This window comes from Trichosurus vulpecula (genome assembly GCF_011100635.1).
Source record: "Trichosurus vulpecula isolate mTriVul1 chromosome X unlocalized genomic scaffold, mTriVul1.pri SUPER_X_unloc_1, whole genome shotgun sequence".
NCBI classification, from domain to species: domain Eukaryota; kingdom Metazoa; phylum Chordata; class Mammalia; order Diprotodontia; family Phalangeridae; genus Trichosurus; species Trichosurus vulpecula.
Genome location: NW_023494377.1, coordinates 8913463 through 8928744, shown reverse-complemented (window position 1 = coordinate 8928744; position 15282 = coordinate 8913463). Strand labels below are relative to the sequence as shown.

General features: G+C 54.0%; 2 protein-coding genes across 2 annotated transcripts in view; one reads left to right on the top strand and one right to left on the bottom strand.

Annotated features, from left to right (window-relative positions):
* Positions 1–280: 280 nt before the first annotated feature.
* SLC6A8 (solute carrier family 6 member 8) lies at positions 281–13112 on the top strand. Its single transcript, XM_036740476.1, has 13 exons — positions 281–1571; positions 5465–5596; positions 5787–6036; positions 6206–6338; positions 7392–7526; positions 8240–8343; positions 8455–8579; positions 9750–9862; positions 9998–10135; positions 10229–10331; positions 10463–10563; positions 10704–10874; positions 11442–13112. The coding sequence occupies exons 1-13, from the start codon at positions 1304–1306 to the stop codon at positions 11580–11582; spliced, it is 1914 nt and encodes a 637-aa protein (XP_036596371.1). The 5' UTR covers positions 281–1303; the 3' UTR covers positions 11583–13112.
* Positions 13113–14550: 1438 nt separating this feature from the next.
* Positions 14551–15282, bottom strand: part of BCAP31 (B cell receptor associated protein 31) — a 35261-nt gene continuing 34529 nt past the window's right edge. The window contains exon 8 of the mRNA XM_036740374.1: positions 14551–15033. Coding sequence (XP_036596269.1) covers positions 14995–15033 — 39 coding nt within the window. The 3' untranslated portion in view covers positions 14551–14994. The remainder of the gene's footprint in view (positions 15034–15282) is intronic.

The window sequence follows — 15282 nt, the reverse complement described above, 5'->3', positions numbered from 1 at the left end:
GGCAGGGAGGGCAGCGATGGGAGCCAGGGCTGGCCCAAAGGACTCGTTCTGCGGCAGCGGCAGCGGCAGCCTGGCAGGCGGGGGAAGCGGGGGGGGGGGGGGTGCCAGGGCAGAACGCTGTAGGGCTTGGGGGCGGGGAGGGGAATCCGCTAAGAAGCCTTTGCCAGCGGGGGCCCAACCCATCCCAAGCGAGCGTGCTGGGAGGAGGAAGGCAAGGAGGTGGGCGGAGTGATGGAGAGGGAGGAACGAGGAGCGGACTGTCGGGGGTGGGGCGACAGTGACATCACCTCGGAGCAGGCTCTTAAGCGGCCCCGAGACGGGGGGAGAATTGTTCTGCCCGCTGGGGAGAGCTAGGAGGTCGGAGCGGAGGAGCAGCGGAGTAGAGGATAGGAGGATCGGAGGATCGGAGGATCGGAGATCGGAGGTTGGAGGATTGGAGGATTGGCCAGGAGCCGGAGCTGCCGGGGACAGACCAAGGTTGGGAGAGCGCCTTTGGGGCTCGGGCCACAGGGCCCCCCCTCCCTGCTCTGCAGGGCCGCCCAGCCGCTGCCCCCCTTCTCGACCTTCTCGGCCGCCGACTTCCAGAGTTTGCCGACAGCGGGCGTCCGCTCTCCCTCTTGCGCCTCTTGGCATTCTATTCCTCCCGGAGCGCCCAGGTGAGCCTCGGACCCCGCTAAACCCCTGTAGGCGTCCCCCCCCCGTAGCCGCCACCGCCGTCGCAGCCGCCGGGCCGGGTCCCCAGCAGCTGTCCGAGTCTCCCCCCGCCAGCCCCGGACACACATGAGATTCTTCAGGCTGACTTTCAAGTGTTTTGTCGACTGCTTCTGAGTACCCCCCCTCCCGCCCCCTCGAACCTCACGGCCCTTTATCCTCCCCCCAACTAGGGGAATTCCCATCCTTTTCCCCTTCCCCACCCCCTCCCCTTCCCTCTGGAAAATAGTTTTCCCCCCCTCCCCAAATTCTGGGGGTTGCTCCCTTGCTGCTCCCGTAGATCTTGGGCTTGTGCCCTCCTCCCCCAATTGTTAGGGGCATCTGTCGACAGTTGGCGAATTCTTTAGAGGGGATTTGGGGAGACCACCTTGTGGGTCAGAGCACCCGGGCCTCCCGGGGTGTCCCCCTCCTTTAAAGGGGACCGGAGTACCTAGACAGTGTCCTTTGTATTCTCTCCGTGGTCCCCCTCGCCCCAATCCGAGCCCTCTGTCGTATTCCCTCCACACACACACTCACACATTCTCACACACACATATACACACACACATACATACATATACACACACCCCAGCCCTGCCCTATTAGCGGGGCCATGGCGAAGAAGACCACAGAGAACGGCATCTACAGCGTGTCCCGGGAAAAGAAGGGCTCGCTTCTTGACTCCGCGGACGGGGCCCCCCCAGCCAAGGCAGAGGTGGTGGCAGCCGGGCGGGGGGGCCCGGGCTCAGGCCCAGGCCTGGCCATCCCGCCCCGGGAGACATGGACCCGCCAGATGGACTTCATCATGTCTTGTGTGGGCTTCGCGGTGGGCCTTGGCAACGTCTGGCGTTTCCCATACCTGTGCTACAAGAACGGCGGAGGTGAGTGTAGCTGGCCTGCTTGCCGGCCTCTCTTCTCTCCTGGATGCTCATCTCCTGGCCCACATCAGTCCTTTCGGGCCTTCTCTAACCCCGCCCCCCCTCCTTGCCCTAGCCTCTTCAACCCCCCTCGGTCTGCCTACTCCAGCCCTGCTCCCTTTCCCTCCGACCCCATCCCCGCCATCTGCTTCACCTCCAGCTCCTAATCCTTGGCAGACCTTTTCCTGTCCTCCTCGCTTCCCACCACCAGTCTACTGCCCATTGCAATCCACACACACCCCTCCATTGCCTTGGTCATCTATCGGCCTTCTTCCTCCCTCTGGTCCATCCCTACCCAGTCAGAGATGCCAAAGTCCATGGACAGGGAGGACCCGGAAGGGGAGGGGAAAAGGGTTGTGTCTAGATAGGGTGGGGAAGGGATAGCAAGAACACCAGCAAGTGACTGGGGTCCTGAAGCCCCGTCCCCTCCCTGAGTCTGGGACCCAGGCCTGCCACTCTCTGCTTTGCCCACCCTAAAGGCTGGGGAGCTGGAATGGGAAGGATAGCAGAGGCTCCTTGGTTGTGTGGGGTGGGGGTTGGCAGTAGTGAAGGCAATTTTAAAGGCTAGAGAAGGCGCTTCCCCAATCTATCTCTCCAGGGGCTGACTGCCCCTTTAAGAGCATGGGCTCCTGGGAGAGCTCTAGGTGAGTCTCTGCCTGACCCCCCCACCAGGGCCCACAGTACCATACTGTGTGGGTGCACCCCTTCCCCCCTGCGCTGCACAATGGGCCACTATCCTGCCTGTCACACTGGGTGCTTCTGCTCCCTTAGGTGCACAGGCTTGGCTTTATGTACACATGCATACGCACGTGTTCTACGCATGTGTTTATCATTCATGCTCATCCACATGCTGTTACATGTGAGTACAGACATGGTTGGACCGTGCATCACAGGGTACATGCATTCAGTCATTGCTCATTCATACATGACTGACATGTTGCACGCATGTTCTTGGCATACTCATAAGGCTTATGGAGTCATACTTTGCACCCTAAGGATGGGGGAGTGCCAGTGGGGAGGGTGCTGTCTAGATAGCATCATATTACTGAGGAGAGTGAACAGGGCCATGGGGTTCAGGGAACTTAGAGATGCCCAGCTTTGCTGTCTGGAGGGAAGGACAGGATTGGGGAGGACAGGATAGATGGTCCCAGACCCTCAGGATCTCAGTGGGCTATGGGTACTGCCTCCAGTTCCCCTCTCCCTCCCTCCTCCAGCCACTGTCCTTGGCCTTGACCCTTCTGCTAGCCCAATCCTCAGTGCCTGAGACCCTGGGGAAGGAGGGGGCAAGAAGGAGGGGGCAGGCTTCTAGCTGCCTCAGAGACAAAGCTGGGTAAAAGCAGCATCTCCAACCCAGATCATCAGGGCTTCTGGCTGCCTGTGTCTGCTGGGCTGACTCCATCACCTCCCTCAGGCCACTTGTCCCACATCTCTTGTCTCTGTCTCTTGGCCTGTCTTCTCTTCACTCCCTGTCTCATCTCTATCTCTTGCCCCGTCCCAGGCTGCCACTCAGTTTTTACTTTTCTCCAGAAAGCTCTTCCTGGCCCTCCCCCATCTGTACTTCTCTCCTGCCCAGGTTGTGGGACCCCGGGGCCCCTCCCTTGCTCACCAGCTGTCTCCACCCCCTGGCGTGGGTTTCTCTCACATGCATGCTCGTGGCTGTTGCGTCACATGACGCAGTGTGGCGCAGACACATGAGGCAGGCAGTCTGGGAGCGTGGTTCACAATGTCTTCTAGGGATTACGTGTGACCTGAAGCTTGAGGGGTCTGAGCTCTGTGGCCATCTGCCTCTCGCTCAGTCTGTTTTCTGCTCTTTACACCCACCTGTGTGTGTTTGTATATGTGAGTGTGTGTGTGTTGCTAAGGGAGGCTATAGCTCACTGGGGACAGCAACCTGAATAACCAAGATGATTGCCTCTTCATCCCACACCCCTCCCTCCCAGACCTGCCCCCCTTTTTCCCAGAACTTGTCCCAACCTGCCTGGGGTGGGGAGAGGGTGAGGCCCCAGCAGGGGGTCTGGGCTGTGAGAGGAAGGCCCATCCCCTCCTGAACCGACCTTACAGAGCCCAGTGGCACCTCCTCCCCACCATCTGCCACTGCCAAAATTGACCACCATCACTGCCCCCCTCCTCCAATTTCCAGCTCCCCAGCCTCTGGAGTGAATAAGGCAAGGACTGCTGGAGCCTGCTAGGCCAGGACCCAGCTTCCTTGTACCCTGCAGCCCCAGGCATCACTGCAGGTGGAAGACCTGTTACCTACTGCTTTGTCCTCCCTTAGTGTCCAGTGACAAGAACCAAAGAGGGAAGGAGTCTGACTTTGGGAGGAGAGAACCTATGTGATTTTAGAAGACCTAGTTTTGAATCCTGATTCTGTAGTGGCTCTCCTAGGCGACCTTGGGCAAATCACTTCCCCTCTGGGCCTGTTTCCTCATGTCAAATGAGGGGATTGGATTAGAGGATTTCTCCATTAGAGGATCTTTAAGGTCCTTTGCTTTAGGGTCTCCCTTCTCCGAAAGCAGTCACAATGGAAAGTAGCAATTTGATAGACCAAAAAGCCTCTCCTACAAGGCCTTTAGATGGCAGGGTAGACAGCATGCTTGAGTTGAGGTCAGGAAGACCCGAATTTGAATTCTGCCCAAACACTTAGTTGTGTTGACCCTGGGCAAATCCACTTCTGAGCCTGTTTACTCCTGTAAAGTTGGCAGATTTAACAAAGCACCAACCATATAAATGGTGGCTTTATTTCCTATACTTTCTAGGCCCCCTGTTTTACCATACTCCTTTAAATTGTTTGAGCCACCATCTCACTGAAGCCTCAGCTCATGGTTGCCTGACTGGCCAGCTGGACTTTAGCCACAGTGCCAAACTGCCTCTACCAGCTGTGAAGGCCATTTTAGTAACAATTGAAGGTTTGCAAAGACACTGGATATCATCCATCCTCATCAGAGCCTCCCCACAACTTTTGAGGTGCTGTCTCTGAGGTCAGGATCCCCAGGATTTGTTTTGGTGACTTGGCCCATGGCTACACTGCTGGGTGGGATGTAAACCCAGACCTTCCAGACTTCCTGTCCAGAGCTATAGCTGGCATTTTGTTACCAGCTTCTATAAAAAGGAGTACCGGGGTAGTGAGTGCCCAGGATAGACTGGGGGCATGTTTTTTCCCTGAGTGATGTCTTTGTCTCTCATATCGTTTTATGTAGTCTTCTACACCCATAGGACCCCACCTCAGCAAAGGATGGGGTGGGGACCAGAATAAACAGGACATTTCATCTAATTCAGGACAAAGTTGGCCATGATTACTGTTACATTCTGTCTTTTGGCCATCCTGCCTCTACCTACCTCTTCAGTCTGCTCTCTTGGAGAGCTCACCCTCACCCACTTGAGACCAAAGGACAGGATGTGACGGACTAGCTGCAGCCTTCCCAGGAGAGCATGGCATTGGCTGTCCAAGTGGACAGGGTAGCCTTCCTAGAGGTGGGGACCCTTGAAAACAAGGCTGATTGAAGACTGGCAGGCTAGGGGGAAATTGAGTGGCCGATGAGCTGAGCCCGGTGGGATGGGAGATGTGGCTGGGTAGAGTAACCCAAGAGATAAGGAGGACTTTCTGGACAGCCCTCAAACCTGGCCAAGTTATGGGGTAAGACAAGACCTCTCATGTGATCTTATGGCAACCCTGGGAAGTATTTTATAAATAGGGAACTTTAGAGCTCCGAGGGGTTAAGTGGTTTGCCCACAGTTACTCAGCTAGCTTCAGTGGGGAATTCAAAGCCTGGGCTCCTTTGGGAAGAGATATTGTCTTCTGGAGCCATAAATGAATGTGGATGTGACTTGGACTTGAATTGTTTTTTTTCCTTCCATAGGAGTATTTCTCATCCCATATCTTGTGATTGCTCTCCTGGGAGGGATCCCCATTTTCTTCCTCGAGATCTCGCTGGGCCAGTTTATGAAAGCTGGCAGCATCAATGTTTGGAACATCTGCCCCCTCTTCAAAGGTTGGCATCTTTGAGCAGTTTCCCTCCCTCACCGTGGAGGCCAGGGGCACCTTCTAAGCTGTGGGTCTGTGGTGAGGGAGATTCTGGCTGGCTGGGTTATATAGTAGAGGACTTGTTGGACTGGGCAGGTTGGGTGGGCTAGGGCATCAAGGCCCTGATTTACTTTTCACCTATTCTCTTCTACCCCCAGGCCTAGGATTTGCCTCGATGGTGATTGTCTTCTATTGTAACACTTACTACATCATGGTGCTGGCCTGGGGTTTCTACTACCTGGTGAAGTCCTTCACGGCCTCACTACCCTGGGCCTCCTGCGGGCATGACTGGAACACCCCAGAGTGTGTGGAGATCTTCCGCCTGGAGGATTGTGCCAATGCCAGCATAGCCAACCTCACCTGTGACCAACTCTCAGATCAGCGCTCCCCTGTCATTGACTTCTGGGAGTGAGTCTTCCCTCCCCTCCACCCCCCCCCACATCTTGTTATGGGTATGGTTTGGCCCTGTGCATGCCAACAAAAAGGCCCCCACCTCTAGCCACCTTGGGTACGTTGGTTATCCCTTTTTCCTGCCTCAAGCCATAGCCCTTCATTCTCTTGACATCTTCCCTTCCAGAAAGAAAGTCCTTCGCCTGTCTTCAGGTCTAGAGGTGCCTGGGGATCTTAACTGGGAGGTGACTCTCTGCCTTCTAGCCTGTTGGGTTTTGGTCTATTTCTGCGTCTGGAAGGGAGTCAAGTCAACCGGAAAGGTAACTGCTCACCCAGCCCCACAGCTGAAAGGCCTGCCTTCTTAACCCCTGCCCCTTCGCTACTTCCTGAGTGCCCTCCAATTCAGCTCCTGGGTACCCTGCAGTGCCCCAGACTCCAGCCCTCTGCAGATATATCTGAGAAGAGGCCAGCCATAGGTCTTCAAAGGAAATGCTGTCTCCTGGCTTCACAGCCAACCCATCATAACCATAAGCCCACATTCATACACACAGGGGCAGGCAATCCCCACTCATCCTTGACTCTCACCCCCTTCACTCCCGGACTCTGAGGCTCATAGGCTGGGATATGGATGCTGTTTCCACAGCAACAGCCTAACAATGTTCATCCTGGCCCCTTTCCCAGTCCCAGCCCTGTTGGGGGAGGGGAGGCAAGAGCAAAGCCCTGCTCCCCTGCTGGTCTGACCCCCCCCCCAACTTGGCCAGGGGTAGGGGGGGCATTGACATTTTCTTGGGGGCTTCCCCCCCCCAACAGGCCCTACCCTGGATTTTCTAGAATCCAGAATGGAGTTGGGGAGGGTGGGGAGAAGGGAGGTCCTAACTGCTTCCTTTCTCTCTATTCCTCCCCTCCCGGCTTCTGACCTGACCCCATTGTCAGGGATGGTGGAGGTGGGGGGGTGGGCAAAGGGAGGGATTGGGGATGGTTAGTCCTTGGGGCCTCCCAAGGCCTCTTCTCTAGTATTTGAGACAATGAAGGAGAGAGGCAAAGGGGGGGGGAGAGGAGTGAGGGAAGGGGGGGCAGGGAAGCACAGGAATATGAGAGAACAGGTGAACAACAAAGGCAGCAGGGGACTGGGGCCCTGGAAGGAGAGTTTGCATGGTCCCTCCCTATTCTGATCCAAGCATCCCTACCCCTATAGCCTGGGCAGCTGCTGCAGAGGAGGGGAGGTCTGAGGAAGGATTTTAAGACCCACGGCCTTCCAGACAAGGCCTCTGAAGAGAGGAAGACCAGGAAGGCCAGGCTAAGCTGGGAGGCCTAGCCTGGAGGAGGGTGATCTTGGGGACTCTAACTGGGGCTTGGTGCTCATCTCAATGCAGATTGTTTATTTCACTGCTACATTCCCGTATGTCGTCCTACTTGTCCTGCTGGTGAGGGGGGTCATGCTGCCAGGAGCATTGGACGGCATCATCTACTATCTCAAGCCTGACTGGTCGAAGCTGGGGTCTCCACAGGTAAGCTGCCTCCCTGCCCCCATCTCTAATATACCCCCCAGAAGTAAATTTGAGTACAGATAGCAAGTCTGATACAAGCAAGGCTTCCTAGCCTTAAATGGTCCACTGAGGCAGACCAGGAAACTGTTCTAGTCTTGCCTAGAGCATTTGAGACATTATGGTACTTGCGCAGAGCCACCAAGATCTTGATTCTAAGGCCATTATATCCCAGAGCACTTATGCTCTGAGGCTGGCTCTTCTCCCCCCACCCCAACCCCACTCCCAATTTACAAAGGAGGAAACTGAGGGCAGGAAGTATTTGTTTTTTGTTTTCTCAGCATCCTACACTATAGAATTGAGAGGGCAGGATTTTTCTGGGCTGGCCACTCAAATCCTGGCAATTGGAAGGCTTTGGTCCCTGCCTAGGGGCTCTCTTCCCATACCTTCTAGGCCCCCTGTTTTACCATACTCCTTTAAATTGTTTGAGCCACCATCTCACTGAAGCCTCAGCTCATGGTTGCCTGACTGGCCAGCTGGACTTTAGCCACAGTGCCAAACTGCCTCTACCAGCTGTGAAGGCCATTTTAGTAACAATTGAAGGTTTGCAAAGATTGGATATCATCCATCCTCATCAGCCTCCCCACAACTTTTGAGGCGCTGTCTTTGAGGTTCCCCTGCCCTGGGCCTCCTGACACTCTTGCTCATTGTTTTTACATTCTCTCCCTGCCCCCCAGGTGTGGATTGATGCTGGCACACAGATCTTCTTTTCCTATGCCATCGGCCTGGGGGCACTCACAGCCCTGGGCAGCTACAATCGTTTTAACAACAACTGCTACAAGTAAGACTACTCCTTCCCCAAGATGCTTTGCTTTCCTTTCTGGAATTTGGATCCCCTCTTGGATCACCCCCCCCAGTTGCAGTGGCATCTTCTAACTCTCTTGTGTTCCAGGGACGCCATTATACTGGCGCTCATCAACAGCGGCACCAGCTTCTTTGCTGGCTTTGTGGTGTTCTCCATCCTGGGCTTCATGGCCACAGAACAGGGTGTGCACATCTCTAAGGTGGCTGAGTCAGGTATGTGAGGGTCTGCTGGATCAGGGAGCGGCAGGTGGTAGGTAGAACATCCAGGTAAATGGTTTGAGCAGGTAGAGATGATCCCAGTCCCCTTTGATACAGGAGACCCATGTGTGCAGATTGAGTTGCTATGCTATGCCCCCCTCTCCACCCCATTTTATAGAAGAAAAATTTGCCTTTCCTAAAGTTGACACATCACAGGTGGTCGGTCAATGGTAAAGCCAGCATTTGAACTTTCGGCCCATTTTCTCATTGGCCCAACTCCTGGTATTATCCTTGTAGAAAGGGAACTGAGCCCTCAGTGGTCATGTGCCCAGGGTTGCACAGTTAGTAGGAATTAGAACTCAAGGTTCTCGGGGGTTCTTGGACACCGAGTCCTAGCACGTTTTATACTCCACCAAGCTGCCTAGCATTTCAACACAAAGGCAGTGGGGTGTCCTGAAGCAAACAGCTGTCCTGGCAGTTGAATGAAAGACCCACAGGCCTCAGTCAAGCTGGGTGAGAGTGCTGAACTCCTGGCCCAGGCCAGAAGGGAGCCCATAAGGTAGCTCTAATGAACTCTGCTCCCTACGCTCTGCAGGGCACTCTGTGAGCGGAGGAAGCCAGGAGGAAAGGATTATTTGTTTAGAAAGTTCACAGGGGGTTAAGTAAAGGTAGGGGGGCACTTGTGCTCTCCCTGTTCCCCCAAGCTCTGGCAGCCAGTTTCTAGGGGTGTCATTTGTGCTAAGGGAGGATGGGAGGAGGGGTAGCCTGGTCCAGTGTAGGCTCTTCTGCTCTGGCCCCTGCTGGGCTGCCCCAAGGGTTAATGGGTGACCTCTCTGGTTTCAGCAGCTGCTGCAGACCAGCTGCCCCTCCCTGGTTAGGGATCAGATGTCAGGCTGGAGGAGGGGAATGGAAGGCACAGTCATCAGATTCTGATTGGGGGGGTGGGTCATGGGTATGGGGACTTGATGAGGTAAGTAAGGGCTAAGGCCTCTTTGGGTCCTTGGGAAAACAGACAGGTCAAGGTAATTGAAGGGTGGGCAAGATGCAGCATGCCCAGTGCCTCAGGGAAGCTGCTCAGGGGGATGCCCACCATGAGACAAATAACAACCTGGGTGCAGTAGGTGCATGGACGCCCTGGGGCGAAGAGCTGTTGAACAAGCCTGTGTCTCTTCTGCCATCCAACAGGACCAGGGCTGGCCTTCATTGCATATCCCCGGGCTGTTACCCTGATGCCTATGGCTCCACTCTGGGCTGCCCTCTTCTTCTTCATGTTACTGCTGCTCGGCCTGGACAGCCAGGTGGGTCCCGGCAGGGAGGGAGGCTTCCTCTATCTGGGAGGGCCTAAGCCAGCCCCTGAGGGAAAGAGGAAGCACCCTCCAGTTCTAAGCTGTCTTCTGTCTTGTCTTTCCCCTCTTCCTGTTATGGGGCCACAGTTCGTAGGGGTAGAAGGATTTGTCACTGGTCTCCTGGATCTCCTCCCAGCCTCCTACTACTTTCGTTTCCATCGGGAGATCTCTGTAGCTTTGTGTTGTGTAGTCTGCTTCATCATTGACCTTTCCATGGTTACTGAAGTAAGTTGGAAGGAGGGTTGGGAAGGGAGAAGGAAGAGGCCAGGCAAGATCTTGACTTTTTCTTCTGACCTTGACTTTTTTCCCTCTTGGAAGGGCGGCATGTACGTCTTCCAGCTGTTTGACTACTATTCGGCCAGTGGTGTGACCTTGCTGTGGCAGGCTTTCTGGGAGTGTGCAGTGGTTGCCTGGGTTTATGGTAAATGAAAGCATGGGGAGAGATGTGTTTGGGGTGGGCAAGAAGGTGGGACATTGTGGGACATTTGTGGGGATAGATCAGATCAGTGCTCCCTTCCCCTCCCCCCCCCCTCAACCCATCCTGTCCACTAGGTGCTGACCGGTTCATGGATGATGTTGCCTGTATGATCGGCTACCGGCCTTCCCCTTGGATGAAATGGTGCTGGTCCTTGTTCACCCCACTGGTCTGCATGGTAACAGCTAGGGAGGGGGCAGTGCGGGATGTGACTGGAGGATCACTAAGGATGGAGGGAGGCTGGCTGGGGGAGGGGTGTGCAGCCAGTGGCCACCCAGTAGTAACAAGTGTGACTGCTAGCCTTCTTAATCCCCCCAGGGCATCTTCACCTTCAATGTGGTATATTACAAGCCACTTGTATACAACAACACCTACGTGTACCCATGGTGGGGCGAAGCAGTGGGCTGGTGCTTTGCCTTTTCCTCCATGCTGTGTGTGCCGCTTTACCTACTCTACCACCTCCTCAGGGCCAAGGGGACATTCATTGAGGTCAGCCTCCCCAATCTGCCTTAGCCAAGGGTCCCTCTCGCCTTGCTTTATCTGTCTGCCTAATAGTGCAACAACCATTCAGTAACCCTTTGCCTATCCTCAAGTCCATCTATTGTCTCTTTGGAGACTTGGGATTCTTCCATTTTAAACATAGAAAACTAACAAGCCTGTGGTCTGGGTTCCACCAGGCCAAGCTGCCTACAGAGCACTTGCCTGTTTTAAGCCCAGACGCTGTCCCCGAGGAGTTCCTGCTCCCCAGTTCCATAGTCTCACTAGAGACACAGGCTTATTACTCAAACATGGGCAAAAATAACCTGGCATTGCCCACAAGTGCTGAACCCAAGTAGTGACACAGACACTTGAGGCTTAGAAAGACACCCAGAAAGATACCCTGAAAAGGCTGAGGTGGGGTGGGGGGCAGTACACTACACTGTCTGTGGGGAGTTCCAAACTGAGGAAGAGGGTGGGCCCGTGAGGAGGCAAGGGACCTTCTGGGAAATGGGCAAGGGAGGATTCCTGGGGGACCCTGTTGGAAAGGAAATAACCCTCCCCTATCTCCCCCCTCAGCGTTGGCGTGACCTGACCCAGCCAGTGTGGGGTGTCCATCACTTGGAGTACAAGGCCCCTGACTCTGATGTCAGGGGCCTGACCACCCTGACTCCAGTGTCTGAGAGCAGCAAGGTCATCGTGGTGGAAAGTGTCATGTGACCTGCCCTTGCGGGGGTGGGGCAGGAAGGGGGCACCTGCCTCTGCCCCCAGTGCCCAAAGCCAATGGGGAGAGACAGCCACGCTCCCCCTCTCCTTTGCCTACCCACTCCCCCACCAGCCTCCCTTCTTTTAGCCATAGTAAAACCCCCTCTCACTCCTTTCAACCCCCCTCACTGAGACCCTGGGGAGGGGGGAGCCTTTTCTGTATGATACTGATAGAGGGGACCCGGGTCAGGCTGGGGCCACAGTGTATGAGTGCTTGAGTTGAACTGGTTTTCTCTTCTTTTTTTAAAATAAAACACCAAAAAAAAAATAAAATTTTAAAAACACCCACCAAAATCAAGATCCCACCCCCACCCATGGCACCTAGTCTAGTTAGTGGGAATGTTTTCCACTTTAGTTGCCCCCCCTCCCCATTTGGGGAGGGAGCTGACCTCCAGAGGAGCAAGCCCCTTCTTGGTGGATGGTGGACTCCCTTGACCCCCCTGGTGTCACTACAGTCCAGTCCCCTCCATCCTTCGTGGGAGCCAGCTGCAGCTTACCTGTGTGTGGAGCAACTCAGCTGGAGTAAACAATTTGAAGCTCCTCTTCCCCCGCTCCCCCCACCCCTCCCCAGCTTTTAGACCTTGTTGGTTAGGAGTCTTCTGGCCCCTGATCCTCAAGACCAAATTCCTGACAACCCCCAAGATTAAGGTGTGTATGTGTGTGGGTGGGTGGTGTGTTGGCCTGCGCATGTATGTGTACATATATACAGTGGCTATATATATATATACAGTATATAGATATATACAATACATATATATATACAGTATATAGATATATATGGAGTTGAGAATACCAGGTGTAAATTATGCCTGAGGGCAAAGAAGACTTGTATTTTGCACATTTTGTAAAAACTCTTAAGAGTGATTTCTGCCTGTATATTTCTAAAAAGAGAAACAACCCTCCTCCATCCCCAAACCCAAGAGAGCTTGATAGAGATCTAATTTTGTTAGAAAAAAAAAAAAAGCTGAAAAAAAGCCTCCAACCCTGGTTTTGTTACAGGTTTTTGGTCCTCAGTCCCTCCTTCCTCACCACCAAGAGTGGTGAGGCCAGATCCCTTACTCTGCCCCCTCCCCAGCAATGTTGCCTGCCTGTGGCATGGTGCCCAGTGTTTCTGGCCTTTTAGGAGGGAGGGAAGGGGCATCTCCCAAAACACCAGCCTGGCACAACCCATGGTGCCAGTTCACACTCATCCCCGCCCCCAGCCCCTTCCCTTAATGCCATCCTGGGAAGGGGAAGGAAGGGGCACTGGAGGGCACCTCAGAACCCCTGCCCATGTCCCCCCCACTATGTCTGATGCACTTTGCATATCTCAGTCTTCCACATAGAAGCTTTAACCCGCATTGTGTCAAAAGCAAAAACCGTGACAGCCAAAATGGGCCTCACAAGAGACCGGGCCCACTCTAGGTCTTGGGGGGCACCCTGGGACATTGTGACTGCTAAAAAGCCACCTGCAAACATAGCAATAAAGACATGTCATTTTTCAAATTGTTGCTCTGCCTTTCCTTTGGGGGACAGGTGCCTTTGCAGGTCCTTCCATATGAACCTATACCATCGTGGTTTTCTTTCTCTAATGATTTCTTTGACAAGTTCACAACTTGTCTCCCTAGCCAACTGGCATTTCAAGTCAATCCTGGGCGCTTAATTATCTGCAGACCTCTTTCTGTCCTCCTAAGCTGCCCTGGGCTGAAAACTCACTGGGACCTTTTGTCCCACTCTGAAATTGTTCCGAGCCGTCTTGGCTTCAGCCTCTTGGGTGCTCCCTAGTCTCCCCGCCCCCAAAATTACCGTGTTTTCTTCTTTGGCAAAATGGTTTCTCCCATGTTTTCCTTCTGCCAAATTTCTGGGTCTCACCTTTGAAAATGGCTTCCCCAAGGGCTTCTTGGGGTAACACCTCCACAGCCCAGTTCAAATTTGGGAAATGCTGCCTTTTGATGGCAGAGACTGGTGGAAGTCTCCCCACTACTCCCCCACTCAGGAAAGCGCCTATGGGCCTTCCTCATTCTCATCTCTGAGATATTGAATTGGTTGCTAGGAGGTGGATTGGATCTATTTTGGAATTTATACCAAATCCAAGAAAAAACATTGCTAGCCATCGCAACTCATGCGATTTGTTGAAAGTTCCCCTGGGCAAGTCAGATTTACAAATCCTACCTGCTCCAACCAACATGGTCTCTGGCCCCTCCAAGGCCTTACCCATTCCATTAGCCCCTCAACTGGGATCCTTTGCCAACTTGTCCACAGTTGTCCACAGTTTGGGATCAAAAGCCTGGGGCACTTCTAGGAAGGCCACTCACAACCCCCATATCCAATCTGTTGCCTAGGCCTTGATTTCTTCATGTGCCTTTGGGGAGGGTGCCTTAGACCTAGAGCTAGCCACCTCAACAGGGCTAGCTTGTTCTACTTACAAACAAATTTGGAAGACTCCCCCAACTTGGAAGACTGGTCCACCATAAGCATCTCGGAAGCCAGTGCTTACCCAAATACAAATTTTATACAAATAAATAAATCCAGCCCCACCCTGCCCAGAAAGGCAAGTCCTTTCTGAAGAGCTGGGATTTGGAAACTCTGGTTTATACTGGTCAAATACTGGTATATACTGATCAAGGAATCAAAGGCTGGGCTTTTTTCCTTAGCTCCCTGGGAGCTGTTCAGATCCCAGAAGCAGAGGCACATTTGCCTCTGCCCTACTGTAACAGAATAGACCATAAACTGGCCTTCCCTTTGGCCCCAAGAGGCTTTCAGGTTCCAAAGGGCAGATGAGGCAAGGTGAAAGATTCATGTCAGGCCAAAGCCCGCCTTTGTACAGGGAGAGTACCAGGGGAGGGCTAGGAAAGTGGGATAAGAAACCCAGGAGTTCTGGAAGTCTGGGAGACTTCCAGAGGGAGAGAATCTCTTCGGTGCCGGCAAGATCCACGCAGTCAAGTTGCTTTGATGAACAAACTTTATTTCTCCAAGAGAAGCTGGGAACCAAACCAAGCCCAGAAGTCCCACACTGGAGAGAACACGAGAACACACGATGCCACAAAAAAAACAGTCACTCTGGTGGCCCCTACTCAGACAGCAAACCCCTTTGGAAGATGAAGGTAGAAGGGGGCGGAGAGCAAGGGGGGTAATAAGAAGGGGCCCAAGCTCCCTGCCCCATCTCTAATTGCTAATTGTCCTCTAGATTCAGGGTAAGGCAAGCATGGGTGGGGGAGTTCAGTGGTGAAAGTTGGTCAAGCAAAAGCAGTTGAGTCAGCACAGGCCCAAGGAAGACCAAGGAAGTAAGGGCTGGATGGGGCAGGGAGCATTCCTTGCGTTCCCCTTTCCAGAGAGAAGCAGCTGCTTGTGATGGGGAGGAAGGAGGAAGAGGAAGGCAGCCAACCCCTCACTCCTCTTTCTTGTCTGTCGGCCCATCCACCGCAGCCTGGAAAGAAGAGAGGGGCAGAATGGCATGAGTGGTCCCAACTCCCTCTTGGCAATGTGTGAGTATGCACCCTACCTAGCCTTTAATTCTACCCCTCTCGCCTGGCCCCAAACCCTCCCCAGTAGGAAGTGTCCAGGCTGGGGGTGGAGGGGGAGGAATGTCAGCCTCCCAAATCCAAGTTAAAACTCTCCCCATCATCCCTGGCAGTAGCTCTGAGTCTTGGAGCCTGTGGCTGTGATGTGGCTGCCA

What these genes read in the sequence shown, in the direction of transcription:
- SLC6A8 (XM_036740476.1), top strand. Translation starts at nt 1,304, where the DNA reads ATGGCGAAGAAGACCACAGAGAACGGCATCTACAGCGTGTCCCGGGAA. An exon ending in GTGCTACAAGAACGGCGGAG is followed by an intron (nt 1,572 to 5,464) that starts GTGAGTGTAGCT and finishes TTCCTTCCATAG; the next exon opens with GAGTATTTCTCATCCCATAT. An exon ending in GAGTCAAGTCAACCGGAAAG is followed by an intron (nt 6,339 to 7,391) that starts GTAACTGCTCAC and finishes ATCTCAATGCAG; the next exon opens with ATTGTTTATTTCACTGCTAC.